Here is a 21,212-nt window from a genome sequence, read left to right on the forward strand (position 1 = left end):
AGATCATTGCGTCTCCCAGTATGGGTAACACCAACGGGGCTGAGGCCCAGATAGGCGCCACCAGTCACACACCACGCCCAGCAGAGAAACCTCCCCAATCAGTTCATCAGCATAAAACATCCCACAGGAGCTCGACAAGAATCAAAACTGCATGAATGGTGGGGATAATGCTCGAATACTCTTGGAGGACCCTTTTCAAGCGTTCCTAACAAGCAAACCCAACCGGCTCGACGACATTAGAACAAGACCATCTACTCGCCTGAATCGGCGGCTCAACCGCAGTGTTTAGCAGCTCTATATCCTCGATCCGGATCCCATCACATCCACCCGCCGCACGACTACACTGCAGTCTCCCGATATAGCTGGACTGACTCGTACCGCGGTAGTTGGTCGCGGTAAAGTCGGAGATCTTGAATGGCGAGGAGCTGCAGTTCCCTGTAACTCCGTTGTAGGTTATGCACTGGGTGAAAAAGATAGGTGTTTCGCGGATGTTGGTAGCGGTGAAGTTCGAGAGATCTATACCGTACGTGTTGGTCAGTTATGAGTAGGGCAGGAGACACTTGGGCACTCACTAATATTCTTGATATCTAATTGCCTCAACGATTAGCACAACGCAATACAACAGCACTGAGAAACTCACATCCTAACCCCCCACCACCTCCATTCGGCGGATACCCAACCTGCTCCCCCGTCCAAGTCTTAATCCTCGTCGCATACTTCGTATTCTCAAAGACCACGTCGCGCACAGTCACATTCTCAATCGTCTCAACCTCACCCTTATACTGGCCGATACTGCCAAGCGAGAACCCATTCCCGTCATGCGAGACAAGATTCTCAACGAGGATATTCGTTGAGTTAGCCTTGAGTGCTATTGCGTCGTCGCCATTATACACCTGCCACCGGCGGAAGGTGATGTTGTCCGAGTAGATTGTGTTTGCGCCGTCAGTGTTGCGGGCGGGATTGCGGTTGCGGCTTGTGTTGTTGACGTAGATGTCTTCGAGGAGGAGGTTGGAGGAGTGCATGATTGTTGCGGTCCTGGCATGAATATCAGTAGTGATAGTCATCTTGTTTTGGGTAAGTAAGGAGGCTAGGTAACAAACATACCACATCTGAGCCTGGACAAATCGAAGGCCCTTGAATACCGAGTCTTTAGCGCCCCAGATTGCAAGGGCCATGGGGCGGTCTTGAGTCCATGTTAGTGCAGACCTTTACAGAGCGAAAGATGATTTGGGTGAGGGTGTTAATAACATACTAGGATAATTCGACTCTCCCTTCACCAAATCATACCAAGCCTGCCCATTCCCATCGAACGTCCCATACCCATGTCCATAAACACTCAGTCCCTCCCCACCGAGAAACCAGACTGTTGACTGATTTTGGTAACCCACCGGCATGGAGTTGTTGAGCCAGTATGAGGTGTCGTTGCTCCACTGATTCGAACGTCAGACATGCTGTAAAATCCTCACCCTGGATATCGAGATTGTCACGGGCTTAGCGAGGACGAGGAGGAGAACATACCAGTAAGGTTCCAAATATATCCACTCTACAATCGAACAAATCAGTCGTCGTCAGCGGACTGTTGATATGGTACGTTGTATTCTCGAAGATGACGTTGCCGTTGTGGCCGCATATGTCAAAGGCTTGACGGATAGCTGGCGCATCGTCGGTGCCGTCGTTTTGTGCTTTCACCACGCATTTCTTCAAGGAGCGCTTCCCTTGGCCGTGGTCATGATCGTAAGAGCGTGGACTGCTCTCCTGTCTGTTGGTTAACGCAGTGGCAGCGCAAAGTCCGAGGTGGGAGAGAAGGAGAATGGGGAGGGCCGCAGAAATGAGCATTTTGTGGGTCAACTTCGACAAAAGAAATAGTCTGCTCAGGAGTTTGAGTGGACTCTATGGTGCTTCAAGACCACATCTGATGCTGGGAGATATCTCCTATATATACCTTTCCCCAGCCTCACAACGGCCAATATCTAGATCCCCTCGACGCCAACATCGCAAGCAAAGACCGTCTCTATACCCGACAAAGGCCGTCTACATCCATAATGGAAATCAAAGTTCCGACACATCTAAACTCTCATAACCAGCGGTCGAACGGAGCAGTGCAATATCTACTTTGAACAGTTCTATTGGTGGGATATTCCATCTTTCGCCCGTCCCCGCCTCCACAGTGATGAGCACAGTACCCCAGATCTCTCCTCTTCGGCAAATAATTCCCCGATTCTGGGGTTCTGGGGCCTGATATTAGCTAAGCGGGGATGGGTAAATAGGTAATTCCCAAAAACCCTAAGTTAGAGAAGACTACGGATTCATGTGTCGGCTTTTGAATGTCTCTGCAGCGCTGGGCATTATATACGGACGACCGGAGTTAGCAAAGATGTGCAGTTGCAGGACAATGTTTCTTTCAAATCCCAGTTCCTTTCTTTCTATCCATCCATCGTTTTGTGTTAAATACTTCCAGCGGATGGAAAGTGCAACATTTGCTGTAGGCTGTCTAGAGCTCCGAGTGCTTCTTACCCAACTCCTCTTTGTTTGCATACACAAAGCAATGAAGCGGCTGCTTCTGGTACGAGGTCTCCATATCCCCCCTAGCCAGTTTTGCTGCTTGTCGCGCAGCCATAAATAGCGGCACAATCTCATCCAACACAGTATCTGCCTTCGACGAGTTATAGCGATCCAAGATGGAAGAGTTGATGTTCGGGTGAGTCTCAAGGACCTCACCTACCGTCTTGATGAACTCGCCGTTATACGCGTGCGAGCCGAGAAGGAGAAGGTGGTCGACCGGCTTCTCCTGAATGATATCCTCTATCAACTTCTTCACACCGTCCCAATATATTCCAGACCCGTTGTTATTACTAGCTCCGTACTCTGGACTCTCCGCAAGTCTCCATGGCTCTACCCCTCCCATAACCCGGGTGTGCAAGGTGATACCTAGGCTTGCTTCATTGTAACTGAGCACAAGCATAGCTTTTGGTCCTGAGGACTCATAATCATACCCTTGCGCAAGCAGGAGGTCGAACTCGTCCAGCTCGATACCGTCATGTTCGAGCGCGTGGTATGACACTATCGTGCTCGAGCGTGAATGAAGACCCGCTCGTCGGCTCGCACGGCGTCAGAGAGAGCCGTATCTACCAACAGTATGGGCTTCAAAATCAGGCCAGGTGAGGAAGATGTCATTGTGCTCGAGCGGTGGCCGGAGTGGATCTATAAGCTCGGACTTGATCTTCGCAAACATTCCTTCTAGTAGTGGCTCGGCATATGCGTTCGAAACGGAGGGGTATGTTGGCTCTCTTGGAGGTGCAGGAGTTCGTATGTGTAGTTTTTCTTGGATAGAAACGATGTAATCTCGAAGCTCGCACATCCAGTTCGTCACGTAGATAGGCGGGTAGAATCTGGCCCTTGGGCTGTATGTTTGGGTATCATTGCTAGGTAAGTCTGTTAGTTTCGGTGTTGAGGGCGTCCGACCGGTCCATGCTATCAGAGCTACTATTAGGGCTCCTACCTTAGTAGGCTGTAATCGTAGAATATTACAGCTTCTTCTACCAATTCCTTCATGATTATCAGGTGCTCTCCAGACCAGTTCACCCAACCAAGGTCTCTTATTGTGCCGTTCTTAAAGTGGATTAAGACTGTCCTGGTAGATTATGCGTCAGCAGCGCTCGACAGATTCTTCATGATTCGATGTGAGAGGAGTATACCCGTATGCCATAGTCAAGTCGACCCCTATGCCTAATCAGGTAATCCTTAGTTTCGATCCTTTAGTGTCGCTCTGGGGCTGTCCTTACCCGGGGCGTCTCGTCGATCGGTAGATATGCATTCTGTCTGTGTAAGAGCCAGGATGGATATCAGTAACAAGACTACCTTCATTTTGATTCAAGTAGGTAGATAAAATCTGAAGGTGATGGAAAGGATGAAGAAGACTAGGGAGTATAATTATTGTGGGGCCGGGTGGACAGATTGCAGTTCTCGTCAACACGCTGGCCAGATATAGTATATAGATACTATAGCTGAGCTAGAGCTCAACCCTTCCTCTGCCAACTGGAATCATATGGTAACAAGATAGAAGTGGATTTTTTCTTTGCTTTCACCTAACCTATATAAATTTATGCGTGGTTGTGATTTCTTGATCTACCAGAGTATTATAGTACTATAACACACCATGGTCTATCATTTAAACAGGAACAGGTACATAAAACACGTACTGAGATAATCGCCAGAGCCCGTCTCACGATCTGGCCTGGTTATACCAAACATTATCATATATCTATGATATAAAAATGCATGTGTGCCAGAAACAACATTCTGGCTTGAATGGCTAGCTGGAGGACCGAAGAAGGAAAGTCAGAAACAATGTCAAAGAAGGTAAAGGAGAACACTGCTATCGAAGCAATTGTATAAAAGGTATGACTTCAAATATGGACAAGAATTGAAAGTAGGTAGGACGGGTATAATGCGAAGCCGGGTAAAATATGGAAAGAAATTGAGGTAAGGCGACAAGCCGCAAGAATGAGAAAAGATTCTGTACATCGTGGAGTCATTTGCAGACTAAGGAGGCAACAAGGGGGCAACGAAAGACGTGGTGATACATAAGCATATGGTACAGATCCCGCACTCGAGTGCCAATATGAAAGACTGTTGATACCGGAACTCCAAGTCCTATGGTATGGGCAACGTAAGGGATGAAGGGTGATCATATCATCATTAATTTGGTTGTTCGCCGCTCAGGAAAGCGGCGAGGTCCGGTTTGTGGTGGTCTAAGCTGGCCATCTGAAGATGGAGGAGGAGGTCCATATGGTCCTCGTCCGTATCCATCACGCGAGCCTGGTGGCGGGCGCATACCACGGCCGCGGCCGGGGTATCCTAGGGGAGGAGGTCGTCCGCGGCCGGAAGGGGCATGAGGAGGGGCAAGTGGCGATGAAGGCATTGTTGGACGGCGGCGGTGAGGAGAGACGGAGGCAGCTGCACGTCTGGCGTCACGCTCACAGTAGACAAGCCCGTTCCATTCGAAGTACTCGCCGTTCAGGTCGACGTTGCAGGTGCGACAACGAAGACATCCTGGGTGAAACTTCTGGTGATCGGCAGGACCTGGGCCAGTGCGTTCGTTGGTCTCTAGATACTCGCCCTCAATCCCTGTGTGGCAGGTGGCACAAAGAGAGCCGTTGCATTCGTGGTAGTGTTGAGCGCAGTATGGTCGGTCGTTGAGCACGTAAAAGTCGCTCGTTTCGAAAGGCGATCGACACTGAAAACATACAAAACATGCTTTGTGGTAGCGGCCAGTCAATCGTCCGTCGGCAGAAGATATTGACTTGCCCATGATCATCTCACCGCATCCGCGACAAGGACCTCGAGGACGAGCCTGTTGCGCGCGGGGGGCAGGCTCTGTTGCTGATCGGGCTAGCCGTTTTGGTTCAGGCATATCTTCCGGGGTTGGCGGTAGTCTATCAGGAATAAGAGAGAGACTGCCTTTCATGAGGGCTGGATCTGTAGGAGAGTCGGGACTGAATAGAGATTCTGGGATGCGAGGGGGTGGTTCGAGAGTCGTGGGGCTCTCCGTCGGCAAACCTTCGTCCAGAAGACGGTCCGGTTTCGGTTGATGGTCATTTGGACGGCCTTCAACGACAGGATTAAGGCGGGATAGGTCAGAAGGTTTCCGCCTCGACATGCTCATGTCAGATTGAATGCTAGACAGAGAGGTGCCGCTTCTCGTTTCTGAAGGAGAAGAGTCGGACGAGGTGTTTGAGTCCTCGGCTGCATCGTCCGGAAGCTCCAGCCCGAGCGCTCGAGCAAAGTTAGAGACAGAAATTGCACTTTCGCTGGTGGCATCGGAGTTCTTTCTGAGGGAAGCCTCGTGCTCATTCTGGTCTGCAGGGCTGGGCTGTAAATAGTCGGACCCTGAGGGTTTGAAAGCCTTGTACTCAATCTTCCCGGACCCAGCAGGTGATACCGAACGCATATCTTCCGTATCCGGAAGATCGAGTGGAGGTCCATAAGTGCTTTGAGCAGGGCTGCTAAAGAATAACTCGGCAGATCCACGAGAACTACTTAGACGTTCCGAATTGGTATTAGATGATACTCGCAGAGGGCTGGCACCTGGTTTACTGAGATCTCCCGCTCTCAAACTAGGGTGCCCAGAGCCAAAATCAAAACCACTGTGAACTTCACTCTTGCCTTCGCGCCTCGATGACATATCCGACATTGAAGAGTCCGAGAACACTGACTGGTGGAGAAAGTGGCGGGGAGATGGTGGCATCGGGGGGATCTCGTCCTCGTATCGGAATCCAGCCCGAGCAACACTTCCAAAAGACTGCCGTCGGCTTGACAGTGCGGTGGAGCGCTTCGAATTCCGGTTATCATATCGGGTACTCGCTAGCGACGTTCTATAGCTGCTCTTGCTGTCGATAGATGCAGTGTGTTGATGCGTGTTCGGCACGTGTGTCGTGCTATCCTTCGGTAGGGGTGGTGGAGGTTCATTGTAGGGGGCGTGTGGTAAATGCGCACTATGAGGCGGTGGATACGAATTGTTCTGCATTGCCTCTGCATATCCAGGTGAGGGCGCCGGTGGCGCCGAAATGGCTTCCTTCAACGCCATGCCGTTGACCTTTCGCCCAGACATCGACCGAGGCAAGGGAAAGTCCGGTATTCCTTCTGTGCTGGCCGCTGTTTTGGGGGGAAGAGGTTCTGCCGGGAGGGGTGTTGTTTGGCTTCGTTGGACTGGACGAAGTGGCGATCGTGAGCCGGGAGATGTCGAAAGAGGAGAGGGGATAAGAGAACCGCTGCCCGTGTCGGCATTTGGCTGTAGGAACGGTCGATCTAAGAACAATGGTTACTCAATGACGAACGCTAAACGCCGTTCAGCGCGGGTGTGACCTACTGGCTCTGAGAGGATCTATACGTGAGGGTGGCTCTGCCCTGCCTGGTTTACCAGACCAGGCATCGCCCGACCCCAATGTCGGCCTCCGAAAGCTCGACTTTGGGGGAGGCGGGGGAGGGGTTGGCTCCGGCGATGTTGCTAGCCGGATAGTCAGCAAGCAATGCTACCTAGGATAACGTTTGAAGTGATTCGAACAAGTACCGTTGATTGATTTGGCGCAGACATGATCTCCCATGGCAAGAATATCCACGTTAACCCCACAGCTGGAGCATTTGATCATGGGCAAGTCGCCCATATCTGCTGTAGTCATTTTGACAGACACGAGGTCTCCTCAGCTGTCAACTCCTTCGTTGTTAGAGAATCATCCGATTTGACCGCGTGAAGCCCAGCTCAATCATCGGTCGTGCATTCGTTAAACCCGTCGTCAACCAGCATGAATCTTCCGACCTTCCAGCAAACAGTCGCGCCTGTCAACGTTTGATGCCGATTATGTCTCAAGTGGAAGTTGATGAACAGGTGTTGGTGATGAAAACTAACGGAGCAAAGTGACCAAAGCCAGAAGGGTAAGGTAACCTTGGGACCACAACAACGATATTAATTAATATTAAGACAGAGCGGCCAATGGCAGCAGGCGATAATAATAACAAGAAATCGATAATCGCAGCAATTATAGTCGCAGTGGGCCTGAACCAACGACAGGCCTCGTGCGGGCTAAAGTTCAAGAAGAAGAAGCGACCAGGCGATGCGCCCCGAATAATGAATAATGAACCGTTCCAAGCAACACGCGTTCTCAACGTCAGCTTTCACAACGATCCTCGATTGATCAACAGCAAGAGCACAATGTTTCCAGCTCGACGAGCGGTATAGTTATCAAAATGGTGTCCAGGATGAATGCATCCCTTTTCTGATATAGTCCAACGAACCGCAGTCCTCGTTGCCACTTGCCAGCGTCCACCGCCAACCCGAAGATATCTCGTCGTCGCCGCCGCTACCCCTTTTCAGTTCCACCCCCAAGGCCATCGTCCCCACTCGTGAACCGTTTGTGTGCATAGCGCCGGATGGAGTCAAGGCTTCCCCCCTAAGAGGCTAGACAAGCGACCGCCAAACTAGCCCCTGAGCAGCGAGCCGTGTCCCTACGCAGATCCTCCTTCAGGGGTTGACTGCTAAACTAGTGATGGTCCGAGAACCGACACTGCCACGGTGCCCCCTCTGTCGCTTCATCAACCTTGTTTCTTTGCTGCATCTTCGCGTTGCATATCCTTCCCGTCCAAGGTGCACGAACCCCTCTCACGCCATCTTTGCTTATTCCTTCTTCGAAGATAAATAGCGACGTCTGGGGTCACTTGCGTGGATGATTCTTGGAAACTCTTGAGTCTTGACAACGGCTAAAATCCCACGCTGCAGCTTTGCATATTAAAGGGTTGTTACTCGGTCACGCATACGGAGTACCAGAAGATGCCGGACACGTCCTTATCGGTGGCCCAAGATGCTTCCTCAAGTCCTCTCGTAGTACGGTATACAGTACGACCATTGTACCTAGGCTCATTGTAGGACAACGAATGCTCCAGGGTAGGATCGCGTGCAGTCCACGGGGTTGAAGTCAAAGATTCTCGGCGTGCATGGTACTCTGTACTCTGGCATTGTCACAAACGTATTCCGGATGGCCCCAAATCTTTGCGGTCTTTCAATCATAAATGTCAACCGTTGAATATCCCTGATTTCACGGCTCGCTGAATACCTCATTAGCAATGTATGAAGTGAGGATCTCTTACTATCAACCACAGAAACTGTCTTGGCCTCGACTATTGGCTCTTAAAACAGTCCTTCACGCGCCATGGCGCCCATGGTACGCTAGACACCGGATTTATTGAACCTTCTGAGGATCATCCTCCTCTTAGACGGAGTGAAGGAACGGAGGCTTCGCAAACAAGACTCAATCATCGTGTCGTCTTAAAGAGCAGCTTTTTTTTTGAGCATCCGAATGACTACCCGACCTGTCTGCGATGGTGGGCATTGCACCCCTTCCGTGACTCTGGACGGGTATCTCCTGGGAGCTTCCATGCGAGTCAAACTTCATTGGGTCGGAAAGCCAAAATTCTACGAAGCGTGGTTGATCGGTTTACGGAGCTATGGTAGATCAATCCAGCGCATTCAGACTTCAGTGGAATCCCCGAGTTTTTACTTCGTACGGAGACAAGAAGCTCATGACTGCTCCAGGACCAGCGTTGGTTCTTATTCTATGAGACCGTTTCTTTCGTGAACCCTCATTTGCCAAAACCACATGTGATCCAACACCAGACTCAGCCCTGAGCCTAGCTACCGAGAGCGCACAGTCGGAGACTGAATCCTTCGGGGCACCAGGCAGCAGGAATGGAGGATGCCGTCGCCAATGCACCATCTCCACCAGCTCTTCGTTTGGTCGATCAGCACCGGCTGATCTTCGTCAGAAGAAATCGGCGTCTAACTTCAAGAACAAAGAATGTTGTGTGAGGATATCGTAGTGAGAAACAAAAATTGGCAGACGAGAATTGGGAGCTTCCGCAAACAAATTGGTGTGATCGCAGTCAGGAAGTCAGGGGTTGCTTTCGGCAGCTCGAGCCTCGAACCATGGAACCCCATCCGAGCTTTCCGCTGCAACGCACAAGCCAGCCTGCCAGGGGAAGCTTCCACGAAAACGCTTTTGGCTTTTTGAGGCTTATGCTGTGCAGCACAGTGCTCCGTAGGCACTTAAGTGGCTTTCTAAAGAGTTGACACCTTCACCGGCTCCATGAGAGTCTGAGCAATGGGCAAAATCCATGCTCGTCAGCCTGAGTTTGTCGGGTAACGGGTTGTCTGGCCCCGGCAATTGGGCGAGCGGAGTCCTGTCAGCGAAAGAATGTGGGATTGCGGGACCTCCAGACTGCGGAGTTCTTATGATTGGAAGTTTATCGATATGCTAGACCATCTGCAACTCCTCGCCAGCTCAACAATTTCTGCCCGGTGCAAACTGAGCCGAGTCAAGATTCTTCTTCCTAACCTCTTAAATCATCCGTCTGGTACAGACACTCACAGCCGCTAGCTAGGGTAGTTTGGTGATACCGGCCGGTACTTTGAAAACAGAGGGAAGGTCCCTTAGAGGAAAGTAGATCTTCGAACGGTAAACAGCTGATAGCGATACACAACTCTGCCTGCATTAAGTCCTGTGGTCATGAGTAGTTCCAGGTACCGGTGGAGAGAGGGACTGCTGACCCAAGGGACATTGCGTTGGGCAGGAGTGAGAACCCTGGAGATCACCCTGCGACAACAAAGCGAATGGTGTATATCTCCATCCTCTCGCGAAACCAGAGGCCAGTCAGAGGGCAACATATGATAGCGGTACTTAGCATAGAGGGGCAATGTGACAGTAGTGCATCAAGAGGGCATGAAATCTCTCTTCACCGCAATTCCCCCGCCCGTTGTTTGAGGCCTCTCGACTCCAAATGCCCCGCTATTGAACAGTCGAGAATCGAGAGACAATGGCTCAATAGCGCAATGATTGGCTGGGGAGCAACCTTAGACCGGTTGTCGCTAAGGAGAGAGAGCGGTGGTGTGTTGTTTTGGCGGACAAGAGCGGATAAGATAAACGTGACCCGGAGTCGAGTGTCCCGCTATAAAAGTAACCTCCCCTCCTTCCGTCTTTCTTTCATTCCTTCCCTTCCATCCCCAACCTTTCCATTGAACCCAGTCTCAAGTTAGTTCGTCAACAGCTATCTCAGATCTTTTGATCACACTCTTGCTCGAGGCGTGATCGCTTAAACACCGTCAAAATTTTCGCCACACATCTCAACTCGTGAGTTCCTCCTGTTTCCCATTACCCCGGCGCCCCCCGCTTTCTGGAGCCATTAAGACTCAACACCATGCCATTGAGCCTCAGCCCTTCACTATTGACATGCAAGAGACCATCTTGCTAATATGATATTCTTCTTTAGGCGGCACCACCCGTTCAACGGCCGGCGCACTTCCAACCGTGGTGGAGCACCAGCCAATATAATATACACCCGCTAAATCAATCTTCTGCTCCAAACATCCTCTATCCCGCCAGATTTTTCAATCTTTGTTCTTGAATTGCTACCAAAATTCTGAACGCAATGGCTCCCCACGCAAACTCGGATGTTGCTGTCAATAGCGCCGTGAACGGGTCCGCCCAAGCTGCTCGCGCCCCTCTGTTTACCGTCAACTCGCCCAATGTCGAGTACACCGACTCGGAAATCAAGAGTACCTATGCTTACCATACCACCGACATCACACGTGGTGCGGATGGAAAGCTTGTGGCCACTCCCAAGGCTGCCACCTACCAGTTCAAGGTTGACCGTAAGGTCGGCAAGGTTGGACTGATGATGGTCGGTTGGGGTGGAAACAATGGTTCTACTGTGACTGCTGGTATCATTGCCAATCGCCGTAACCTCTCTTGGGAGACCAAGGAAGGAGATCGCTCTGCCAACTACTACGGTTCTCTCGTCATGAGCTCCACCATCAAGCTAGGAACTGACTCCAAGACCGGCGAGGAGATCAACATTCCTTTCAACGACATGTTGCCCATGGTCCACCCCAACGACCTCGTTATTGGTGGCTGGGATATCAGCAGCCTCAACCTCGCTGAATCCATGGACCGTGCCCAGGTTCTCGAGCCCACCCTCAAGCAGCTCGTCCGCAAGGAGATGGCCGAACTCAAGCCCTTACCCAGCGTGTACTACCCTGACTTCATTGCTGCCAACCAGGAGGACCGTGCCGACAACGTCCTCGAGGGTACCCAGGCTTCTTGGGCTCATGTTGAGAAGATCCAGGCTGATATTCGGTATGTCCTCCCAACGTTTTAGAAGCATCGTATGGCTAACTTCAACAGCAACTTCAAGGCTCAAAACGGTCTCGACAAGGTCATTGTCATGTGGACTGCCAACACCGAGCGTTATGCTGACATCTTGACTGGCGTCAATGATACTGCCGACAACCTCCTCAACTCCATCAAGACTGGCCACGCCGAGGTCTCTCCCTCTACTGTCTTTGCTGTTGCTTGTATCCTGGAGAACACCCCCTTCATCAACGGATCTCCTCAGAACACCTTCGTTCCTGGTGCTATCCAGTTGGCCGAGAAGCACAACGCCTTCATTGGTGGCGACGACTTCAAGTCTGGTCAGACCAAGATGAAGTCTGCTCTTGTTGACTTCTTGATCAACGCTGGTATCAAGCTTACCTCCATCGCCAGTTACAACCACCTCGGTAACAACGATGGCAAGAACTTGAGCTCCCAAAAGCAGTTTCGCTCCAAGGAGATTTCCAAGTCCAACGTTGTGGATGACATGGTTGCTGCCAACCACATCCTGTACGAGAAGGATGAGCACCCTGACCACTGCGTGGTCATCAAGTACATGCCTGCCGTCGGTGACAACAAGCGTGCTCTGGACGAGTATTACGCCGAGATCTTCATGGGTGGCCACCAGACCATCAGCTTGTTCAACATCTGTGAAGATTCTCTGCTTGCCTCCCCTCTCATCATCGACTTGGTTATCCTCGCGGAGATGATGACCCGCATCAGCTGGAAGGCTGATGATGCCTCTGACTACAAGGGCTTCCACAGCGTTCTTAGCGTTCTCAGCTACATGCTCAAGGCGCCCTTGACTCCTCCCGGCACCCCTGTCGTCAACGCTTTGGCCAAGCAGCGCAGCGCCCTGACCAACATCTTCCGTGCCTGCGTTGGACTGCAGCCTGAGTCTGACATGACTCTTGAGCACAAGCTCTTCTAGTCGTATTGACTTTTCTGCGGAATCGTCCGTTATTCCGCCCAGACCGCTCAAATCACTAGCCAACTATATAGCCTTTCCTTAACGCATTAAATGCAAACAAACTCAATTGATTATTCACAATAATAAAGCTTTCTCGTAGTCCTCATGCTAAAACTGCCAGAAGCACGCGACTTAAACAGCCATAAGTTCAGTCACCTCCGTCACAAATTTTCGCAACTACTACATTCCTTTTCCAATTAATAACTCCTACCCAAACTCGACCCCAAAACCCATACACACCCCTCTTGTCTTTTTTTTCTTCTCTCCATTCTCTTATCACGGCCCAACCCCCGACCCGGATCGGCCCCCGGAACCGATCTCGGTCCGCCTCCCGATCATATGATCGGGAAATTCCGGCACCCAGTGAAGTGGACATCGCACCCCTCACGTAGATTTCTCGAGCTCGGAGGTTCGGATTCCGGAGTCTTGGTTGTCTCGTGCGGGGTTACTGAAGGATTGGAGAGGGGCGGGAGCTACAAGGGATGGGTTTATCAAGTGGATGGAATTATGCCAATCCTTAATTCCCTATGGAGGGGTTGCAGTGCAGGGTGTCTCGGGAGGGGTGGAGAGGGGAGGGGAGGGGAGGGCAGGGGAGGGGATGGGATGTCTAGGGGTAGTTACTTTGTTGTGGTTTATTCTGCCTTATACTTGAGAGAGATAGGTATTGTTATAAGACTGGCTCTAGTTCTATTCAATGGCTTTTCTTGTTTTGTCTTCTCCTAGGTTACGGTACCTTTTCACGGAATTACCCAGGCAGGTTGGAACGAGAGCTTCATACCTCTTGTAACTAAAGGGCTCGAGAGCGGAGGTCTCGGGGGTGATGTATTTCTTCTAGGACTGGATTGCATGTTCGGGTTTATTTGATGGTGTAGGTACAATAAGATGATCGAGACGAGATTGTAGGACTCTTACTACTACTCTTCATCTAGCGACATGCATGCTAAGATGATTGTCCGTGTGTCTCTGTGATGATCTGAGGACCACGTTCGACTGAGTACCTTGAGGACATCGAGTAGCATATATACCCCCTCATTTATTCTAATTCCTCAGCTTCACAATTTACCCTGTATTCATCATTCTATTTACTCTCTTGACACTGCGAACACAGATAAAGTTCTAACTTTTCATATCTCATTCAACTTATACATATTTTCGTCATATCGCTATTGATTATGACAGGTCAACAACGCAGCGGATGCAGTCGCCGAGCTTCATCTGCTCAAAGGCAGTGTTGATGTTAGCGAGGGGTTCGCGGTGGGTGATGAATTCGTCGACCTTGAGCTTGCCCTCGAGGTAGTCGTCGACGAGACCGGGGAGCTGAGTGCGGCCCTTGATGCCGCCAAAGGCGCAGCCCCTCCAGACACGGCCGGTGACGAGTTGGAATGCTAAAGAGTAGGTGGTGAGTACATGTTTAATTATTTTGAAGTAGGGGTGTTGACTTACGTCGAGTGGAGATCTCCTGGCCAGCAGCAGCAACACCAATCACGATACTCTCACCCCATCCCTTGTGGCAGGCTTCGAGGGCGGCGCGCATGACGCCAACGTTACCCGTGCAGTCGAAGGTGTAGTCGCAGCCTCCGTCGGTCATCTCAATCAGCTGCTCCTGGATGGTCTTGCCGTTGAGCTTGGTGGGGTTGACAAAATCGGTGGCACCGAACTTGCGGGACCATTCCTCCTTGGCGTCGTTGACATCGACAGCGATGATCTTGCCGGCCTTGTTCTTGACGGCACCCTGCATGACGGAGAGACCAACACATCCAGCGCCGAAAACAGCGATGTTGGAGCCCTCCTCGACCTTGGCGGTGACGACGGCGGCACCGTATCCGGTTGTGATACCACAGCCTAGCAGGCAGGATCGGTCGGTTGGGATCTTCTCGGTGACGGCCACGACGGAAATGTCGGCGACAACGGTGTACTGGGAGAAAGTGGAGGTGCCCATGAAGTGCAGGAGGTCCTTGCCGCGGGCCTTGAAGCGGGAGGTGCCGTCAGGCATCACACCCTTGCCTTGGGTGGCACGGATCTTGCCGCAGAGGTTGGTCTTGCCAGACTTGCAGAACTTGCATTCCCGGCACTCGGGGGTGCTACCGATGTTAGGCATGCTTCTACCGATTGCCAAAATGAACATACTAGAGAGCAACAACATAGTCACCGGGCTTCACGGAGGTAACGCCCTCGCCGACGGACTCGACGATACCAGCACCCTCGTGTCCGAGGACAACGGGGAAAGCACCCTCGGGGTCCTTTCCGGAGAGTGTGTAGGCATCTGCTGCTGTCAGCAAAATGCAGCTCGTTCGGAGCTCTCTGTATACTAACCTGTGTGGCAGACACCGGTGTGAAGAACCTGGATACGAACCTCGTGGGCCCGGGGAGGCGCAACCTCGACATCTTCAACGGAGAGGGGCTCTCCGGCGGCCCACGCAATCGCCGCCTACAGAGCTTCAGTTGGCACCCAAGCTCGACCTTCATTATTTGTTTGCACGCGATTCTCTTACCTTGCAGGTGATAGTCTGAACCAATTAGCTTCCGTGATGTAATTTAAGAACCGGTAAAGAATAAGCTTACCTGGCCGACAGTGCTAGCCATGATGAATGTGATGGAAGAAAGTTGGTGAGGGAAGAGAGGATGGAATGGTGAAGCGGAAGAAGGGTAGATAAAAAAAAAAGCAGAGAGACAGTTATCAGCGACCAGAGAGCACGGGAAGAAATTGCTCCAAAGAGACTGGGCCGGAAAGTGGACAGAAAGAAGACGAGAGAAGCAGCAGAAGAAGCAGCAAGAAAAGTGCTGTGGTGACTGGTGAGGGGAGAGGGGGTGGGGTAATTGGCGATGAGGGGCTGTCACCTCTATCGCGATCGCAACCGCCTTCTCTCGCCCGCGGCTTTATCTAGCACTGCTTGATATATTCAAAGCTCCCCTCATTCTCCGCATGGCAATTGAGTCATAATCTCAGAGGGGAGGAGACTCAGTTGGAGATTTCTGTGCATTATTATTGCATGCTCAACTCCGTCGGCGGTTGTCCTAATTGAGGTATCTAACTGCCCGCGGGGCCCGTCGAGAATGTCATTACTCAGAAAAAGGGACTATCCAGATCTAGGTGTATAGATATGACATGAAGCTATTATTATCCCCTTGGGTCCATCGATGTTCCGCACCACCTACAGCTGCTGAAGCCTCAACTTTCTGCTGTTCTTGTCTTGGAGCTGCGATGCGAGCTGCTTATCCGGTTCTGGTGAAAATTTCCGGCTCCCAAGCCGAGTGGTCCGTGCTTGCCAAGAATTATGATGTACTCCGTAGACTCGAGTCTCTAAGGTATGATCTTTGGGAGCCTGATGCCTTATTGCGCAAATCTATATTCATCGTATTTTGCCAAAATGATCCAGGGAAGATTCTTGAAAGGCCCCGGATCAGCGCCACAGTATAGCTGCACAATACTAGGAGTACCATGGTGCTCCTTCAACTATCTGATACGCAGCGGACCGGTTGCCGATATATATAGAAAGACAGCGCGCATGATAAACAAGCACCAGTACCTCATGAGACCTCTAGACTTCTCATACGTAGTTACTAACGGGAAGGATCTGGACTAATGGTTTTTGAATGTCATACTGCTCATACAGACAACAAAGGGTAGCGGAAGTAGATATAAACTCAACACCCCTAGAACTCCTCACCCAAACCTCAGCTTTTCAACACCAACCATCTCCGCCTCCTCATTCAACTTCTGAATTTCCGCCTCCGTAAACGGAATCCCCTCTGCCAACCTCTTCTCCCTCGTAATCTGCTCAATCTCCCCCGGATAATAAATATGGTCCACACCCCCCATCTTATCACTTCCCACAACCTTCTGATACAGATAATCCATGCGCTCCTTGAAGTCCTCTAAACTCACAAACAAATCCGGCTTGATAGCCATAATGAAGTGGCCGACATCTGCAGGTTTAGACGGGTCATAGGGGCCCGTGACATTGCCGGCGAAAGCGGAGCCGGAGAAGACGCCGGAGAAAACATCCATCATGATTGCGAGGGCGGAACCCTTCGGTCCACCCATTGGGAGCATGACGCCCTCGAGTGCCCTGGCGGGATCGTCGGTGATGCTGCCGTCGCCGTCGAGCGCCCAGTCTGTGGGGATTTTCTCTCCGCGGCGGAGAGCCTTGTAGATCTTTCCTCGCGCTGCGACCGATGGCGCCATGTCAAGGATGAAGGGTCGTGTTTTGCCGGCAGGAGCACCGCAGGCGATTGGCGATACGCCCATGAGCTTGGACTTGCCGCCCCATACTGGGAGCGCGGGTGAGGAGTTGGTGAAAACCAGAGACATCATGCCAGCGTCAATTGCCTGTTGCACGATCCAGGCGGACATTCCGAAATGGTTGGAATGTTTAACGGAGACGAGACCGATGCCGAACTCTTGGGCCATCTCAGCGGCTCGCTTCATAGCTAAATGGGCAGACACGAAGCCGAACGTATTCTTGCCATCTATAGAGGCTGCGATAGGTGTTATTTGGGAGAGTTCTGGTGAAGCTGACGGGTCTAGGACTTTCTGTCGGATTCGTTGCATGTACGACGGGATGCGGTTGGACCCGTGGGTGTCGACACCCCGGAGATCGGCTTGCACGAGACAATTGGCGATTATGGTTGCATGGTTTTCAGGAACATCGTTGCCAATCAGTATTCGACTGACGAAGCTTTCTAGATCTGAAGGCTTGATTTGATGCACTTTTTGCTTTATTCTTGATGGGTCGGACATTGTGGACGAGATCATGCACCTGCGTAGAAAGGCAATAAAACTAGCACGTATAAAGTAAAGTTGAGCTGTCTTGTACGGTGTTACGCGCTCGGTATATCAGCTGCTTAATAGAATAGGCGATTCTTTTATGGTTGAGATCAGAGTGTGTTGAGCGGCTGGCATCCGCATAGTGGGAGGACACGGAAACACTCCGAGTGGCGGGGTAGACCCGCTACCAGTGCTCGGTTCTTCGCCTCTCATGGTATAAGAACAGCACTCCCCCATTGAGAAGGCAATATGCCGATATGATGGCGAATACTTTAGGCTGTACCCATTGCTCTGGGGTTGGGTTACGGTCTCGGCAAGTGTAGCGAAAAACTATAGCGGAGCGCTGTTGAACATGTCCCACATGATGCTATCAATATCAGACATCCCACCCCAGCCGGGGAAGTCTCCCTGCAGAAGGTCATCAAACAGGTTTGAGAAGACGGAATTGGAGGCCTCGGCGCCCGCGTGCGTCTCGCCAATAGGACACAGGTCTGTATTGACATTTGAATTCGTTCCCAACGCAGCCTCGCCATAGGTTCGGTCGATCTGATACTGCTGCTGAGGATCTGAACCTTGTCGTTCATCGCGGTGGTGTACTGTACTTGGCAGAGCCGAGCGGGGTATAACTGATGCTGGTGGTTGAGTTTTCAAAAGTCTCTGAATTGTGACAGCTGACAGTTCTTTAATGCAGTCGCGGGCGCGAGTAGCTTCGGACCAGTGCTCTCCAATGCTACTGAGGATATTCTGCGAGGTACTGAACTTGGAGATAAGATCATCCACCGGAACTCTTGCAGCTGTCAATGGCAACTTCCAGATGCAGTTCAGCATCACCAGAGTGCCGAGGAAGATTGAGTGCACAACCAATCGATTATAGAGCAGATTCCCCGTCGCATAAAGCTCGCTGAATTCCTGCAACAGTGACAGGGCATGATTGAAGCATTTGTCAAGAATCTCTTGCGAGGGGTTTGGGATTCCCGGACTCGGTCGTAGTAGCAAAATCATTGTTTCGTGGTATTTGACCTTGCATAGTTGCACAATCTCACAACCAGCTTCGGGCAGGTGCGGAATTCCTAACAACCAGTTGTCCAAAGATTCGATCATGTCTTGTTGCCAGCTTTGAATATCCCTGATAGCTGGCAAGGCGTAGGCTGGCGCATCGCGGTTAACGCTATGCATGAGGTACTTTATCTCAGAATTCAGTTGCGCCAATTTGAATACGTGGATTGAGCAAGAAATGTGGGAAATATTTCCATCGTATACCTGATGACCGGGGCCAATCCCCATAAGGTCGCGATCCGATGTCGCCAATGGGAGCTATGATTTATCAGTTTGTTGTAGGATCAAGCAAGATGATAGATACTTACTCGTAATTCGCATGCTTCATCCCTAATGCCAATTGGCCGACCCATCATAGTACATACTGTCCGGTCAAATGCATAGACCACCCAGAATATACGAGTCCTCATTTCCTGGTCAAAAACCGAAATACAGAGGCCTGGGGATGCGCGAATATCACGTTGTAGGCCAAGGTCGATCACGCTTGCGAGGCACTGGTAGTTTAGATTCCAGATATTGATATTGCAGGAAGGGTTGTACAAAGCATAAACCATCAGAAGCAAAAGACACTGTAGAGAGGTGACAGATCCATGATTGCAAACATAGTCAGCATGCTTTATCGCCGATGCGTAGTAACCCTCCACAGGAAGATGCACCTTGCATTGTCGCGACAGATTCAAGGATGCAATTGCCAAGACCATGTAAACCTGGAATGCTTCTAGGGGATCGCTGGTATGAGACGCGTAAACTCGCTCTATGACTTCCATGTGTGTCTGCTCATGCAGAAACGGATATAGAAGATGGATTGTCCGAAAGTACTTGCTCGAAATATCTATCGCGCTTTGTTTCTGCGACGGTAAGGGTGCCGGGGTGTTGAGTAGCTCAAGGGAAAGTTGAGTTGAGTCAGTGCCATTATTCATAGAGGCAGGTTGCGTGCTTCGACAACCAGCACTAATGAGAATGCGTTTTGCAAAGAAGTAACCGCTTGAAGGGCCAATGTATCGAGGATCTCCTCCAGGAGACAGAGATACAAGTCCGATCTCGTGTGCTTGTTGGGGCTCTTCATTGTTCGCAGTGAGTGGTCGCAGGGTCTGCTGATCTTGAGAGACAATAATCCTTGGGCTGTTTTCAGCGTGTGGTTCGATTTCTTGGACAATTTCTTGTAACGAACGGTTGGCGGCATCGGCACGCTCTTCGGTAGGCTCATTGGGCGACCCAGGTCGAATTCCTTCACCCAACTCTAGTTGGTCTTCTGGTCCGTGATTGAGGTTGACGTCGGAGCATCTGTCTCGTATAATCGATTCTAGCCACTTGATTCGATTCTCCGTATTTGCAATATACCTTGTCTGTGGTTAGTATGATCGGCGAAGGGGTAGAACACAGCAGCACGAACGAGCGGTTGACTTCCTGCTTGCCATCGTTGATACAAGATACTCCCGCCTTCCGGCAGGAGCCACAGGAGGGCGTAACACCATCACACTGCCAACGGTATTAGCCTTCATGTGACAAAATGAGCTGAAGACAACAAACGCGGATTTTCCGTCGTTGGCAACGTCTGCAGGCGGCTCGGTTCCGAGTCCTCCTTGGCGAATCCATTGTAGCTGCTCAATGTGAATTTAAAGGTGGAAATTGTTTCGCGGTGAGATTCAAGCAGTAGAGAAACGACAGATTTCTCTCTAAAGCTGTAGAGTCCCTTTTCGCTGTCTCATTTGAGTTTCCTCGAGTGTGAAGACTGGAGCGTTGTCGATGGCAAGAAGTTGACGGAGAGGGTCCGCCGCTTGAGCGGAGCATTGCCGAGGGAAGGCACTGGTGGAGGGGAGGTACCATAGAAACTGACATACGATTCCAAAAAAAGCTGCTGGACTTCCCCTCAGCTACTAGACGAAGGCGCACTGTATTTATCCTCAATTATCAAACTAATTTATCTAAGCTACCAAAGGAAAGTTGCACATATATTCATCCTCAGCATCAACCTCGAAATCAAACCGGACCAAATCCTCCCTAAAGGGGATAAAGTATGTCGTTGTCACTCTATATGCCCGCATTAGTTACGTTAACAGTTTCCTGCGAGAGCAAAGATGGATTTACGCATACCGGTGATGTTCCTCACTGGCTTGATATTCCGCCAAAGCCGCCAAGTTCTCATGATAGCTCACTAGAGCAATCTGGAAACCCTGGCTGCGTTCGATAGGGTCTGTAACGCTTGGACTACCGACAATGAGGCGTCTGTCCTTGACCGATGGTAGGTTCTTCAACGTCTTGAGCTCTGTTACGAATGCTTTCTTCTGTTCCTCGCTGATGCCTGAACGGAATTTGAATAGGACTAGGAGCCATATTAAACAGGTATTCACCTAATACATAACGATAAGGAAAAGACTTACCGATATGGACGAGAGTCATTGTGGCTAGATGAGGCGTGAAAGTAGAACTGATGTAGCGTGAGCTAGTGCGAACTCGTTGGAGGAGCAAGGCGCGCAAGATGATATTGAAAGGCCGATGATGATGTTGCTAAGACTTCGGCAATAGGAGATTCTAGAGCGTAAGAGTTGCCTTTAAATGGATGCAGGGGTGCAGAACTAGGATATACTAGTAGACTCATGCAGCCGGATACGTGCCGTGTAGGCACAGCTGCGGAAGTAATCCGTAAACACTCGAACAAGGTGGCGACATTCCGCGAACTTTGGTAGTACCAGAGCCCAAGTAACAGGTATACATCGAATTT

The 21,212-nt window shown here is 50.8% G+C and overlaps 8 protein-coding genes across 8 annotated transcripts; 1 reads left to right on the forward strand and 7 right to left on the reverse strand.

Annotated features, from left to right (window-relative positions):
* Positions 1-205: 205 nt before the first annotated feature.
* BJY04DRAFT_206045 (exopolygalacturonase B) lies at positions 206-1,836 on the reverse strand (the record flags this gene model as incomplete). Its single annotated transcript, XM_073713665.1, has 5 exons — positions 206-516; positions 641-1,035; positions 1,105-1,183; positions 1,253-1,430; positions 1,519-1,836. The coding sequence occupies 5 exons, from the start codon at positions 1,834-1,836 to the stop codon at positions 206-208; spliced, it is 1,281 nt and encodes a 426-aa protein (XP_073574039.1).
* A 655-nt stretch (positions 1,837-2,491) lies between these two features.
* On the reverse strand, positions 2,492-3,706 carry BJY04DRAFT_215655 (uncharacterized protein; the record flags this gene model as incomplete). Its single annotated transcript, XM_073715527.1, has 4 exons — positions 2,492-3,060; positions 3,130-3,422; positions 3,500-3,631; positions 3,696-3,706. The coding sequence occupies 4 exons, from the start codon at positions 3,704-3,706 to the stop codon at positions 2,492-2,494; spliced, it is 1,005 nt and encodes a 334-aa protein (XP_073574040.1).
* Positions 3,707-4,605: 899 nt separating this feature from the next.
* Positions 4,606-7,270, reverse strand: BJY04DRAFT_16057 (uncharacterized protein). Its single transcript, XM_073709041.1, has 3 exons — positions 7,070-7,270; positions 6,869-7,006; positions 4,606-6,807 (listed from the first exon to the last, which is right to left on the reverse strand). The coding sequence occupies exons 1-3, from the start codon at positions 7,176-7,178 to the stop codon at positions 4,688-4,690; spliced, it is 2,367 nt and encodes a 788-aa protein (XP_073574041.1). The 5' UTR covers positions 7,179-7,270; the 3' UTR covers positions 4,606-4,687.
* A 3,211-nt stretch (positions 7,271-10,481) lies between these two features.
* BJY04DRAFT_183171 (inositol-3-phosphate synthase INO1) lies at positions 10,482-13,203 on the forward strand. Its single transcript, XM_073710425.1, has 3 exons — positions 10,482-10,676; positions 10,816-11,681; positions 11,730-13,203. The coding sequence occupies exons 2-3, from the start codon at positions 10,975-10,977 to the stop codon at positions 12,625-12,627; spliced, it is 1,605 nt and encodes a 534-aa protein (XP_073574042.1). The 5' UTR covers positions 10,482-10,676; positions 10,816-10,974; the 3' UTR covers positions 12,628-13,203.
* A 317-nt stretch (positions 13,204-13,520) lies between these two features.
* Positions 13,521-15,390, reverse strand: BJY04DRAFT_183174 (bifunctional alcohol dehydrogenase/S-(hydroxymethyl)glutathione dehydrogenase). The gene is made up of 6 exons (XM_073710426.1): positions 15,229-15,390; positions 15,159-15,173; positions 14,980-15,094; positions 14,794-14,929; positions 14,110-14,747; positions 13,521-14,051 (listed from the first exon to the last, which is right to left on the reverse strand). The coding sequence occupies exons 1-6, from the start codon at positions 15,247-15,249 to the stop codon at positions 13,837-13,839; spliced, it is 1,140 nt and encodes a 379-aa protein (XP_073574043.1). The 5' UTR covers positions 15,250-15,390; the 3' UTR covers positions 13,521-13,836.
* Positions 15,391-16,330: 940 nt separating this feature from the next.
* BJY04DRAFT_215659 (Ldh family oxidoreductase) lies at positions 16,331-17,407 on the reverse strand (the record flags this gene model as incomplete). Its single annotated transcript, XM_073715528.1, has 1 exon — positions 16,331-17,407. One exon carries the CDS (start codon positions 17,405-17,407, stop codon positions 16,331-16,333), a length of 1,077 nt encoding a protein of 358 aa, XP_073574044.1.
* A 281-nt stretch (positions 17,408-17,688) lies between these two features.
* Positions 17,689-20,267, reverse strand: BJY04DRAFT_16144 (transcription factor domain-containing protein). Its single transcript, XM_073709052.1, has 4 exons — positions 20,021-20,267; positions 19,884-19,969; positions 18,799-19,831; positions 17,689-18,748 (listed from the first exon to the last, which is right to left on the reverse strand). The coding sequence occupies exons 1-4, from the start codon at positions 20,084-20,086 to the stop codon at positions 17,765-17,767; spliced, it is 2,169 nt and encodes a 722-aa protein (XP_073574045.1). The 5' UTR covers positions 20,087-20,267; the 3' UTR covers positions 17,689-17,764.
* A 98-nt stretch (positions 20,268-20,365) lies between these two features.
* BJY04DRAFT_183179 (Dabb family protein) lies at positions 20,366-21,107 on the reverse strand (the record flags this gene model as incomplete). The annotated part of the gene is made up of 3 exons (XM_073710427.1): positions 20,872-21,107; positions 20,585-20,813; positions 20,366-20,521 (listed from the first exon to the last, which is right to left on the reverse strand). Coding segments are annotated over exons 1-3 (349 nt in total), but the record flags the coding sequence as incomplete, so codon positions are not given.
* Positions 21,108-21,212: the final 105 nt, after the last annotated feature.

This window comes from Aspergillus karnatakaensis (assembly GCF_047715665.1).
Source record: "Aspergillus karnatakaensis strain CBS 102800 unplaced genomic scaffold BJY04scaffold_11, whole genome shotgun sequence".
Taxonomy (NCBI): domain Eukaryota; kingdom Fungi; phylum Ascomycota; class Eurotiomycetes; order Eurotiales; family Aspergillaceae; genus Aspergillus; species Aspergillus karnatakaensis.

Excerpts from the sequence above, each read along its gene's own strand:
- BJY04DRAFT_16057 (XM_073709041.1), bottom strand. The coding sequence starts at position 7,178 with ATGACTACAGCAGATATGGGCGACTTGCCCATGATCAAATGCTCCAGC. Across the intron at positions 7,007-7,069 it reads CTGCGCCAAATCAATCAACG|CAACATCGCCGGAGCCAACC; the intron begins GTACTTGTTCGA and ends CTATCCGGCTAG. Across the intron at positions 6,808-6,868 it reads TATAGATCCTCTCAGAGCCA|ATCGACCGTTCCTACAGCCA; the intron begins GTAGGTCACACC and ends CATTGTTCTTAG.
- BJY04DRAFT_183174 (XM_073710426.1), bottom strand. The coding sequence starts at position 15,249 with ATGGCTAGCACTGTCGGCCAG. Across the intron at positions 14,930-14,979 it reads CACCGGTGTCTGCCACACAG|ATGCCTACACACTCTCCGGA; the intron begins GTTAGTATACAG and ends TGACAGCAGCAG. Across the intron at positions 14,052-14,109 it reads CCAGGAGATCTCCACTCGAC|CATTCCAACTCGTCACCGGC; the intron begins GTAAGTCAACAC and ends CCTACTCTTTAG.
- BJY04DRAFT_16144 (XM_073709052.1), bottom strand. The coding sequence starts at position 20,086 with ATGGATTCGCCAAGGAGGACTCGGAACCGAGCCGCCTGCAGACGTTGC. Across the intron at positions 19,832-19,883 it reads AAGCAGGAAGTCAACCGCTC|GTATATTGCAAATACGGAGA; the intron begins GTTCGTGCTGCT and ends ACCACAGACAAG. Across the intron at positions 18,749-18,798 it reads ATGAAGCATGCGAATTACGA|CTCCCATTGGCGACATCGGA; the intron begins GTAAGTATCTAT and ends GATAAATCATAG.
- BJY04DRAFT_183171 (XM_073710425.1), top strand. The coding sequence starts at position 10,975 with ATGGCTCCCCACGCAAACTCGGATGTTGCTGTCAATAGCGCCGTGAAC. Across the intron at positions 11,682-11,729 it reads AAGATCCAGGCTGATATTCG|CAACTTCAAGGCTCAAAACG; the intron begins GTATGTCCTCCC and ends TAACTTCAACAG.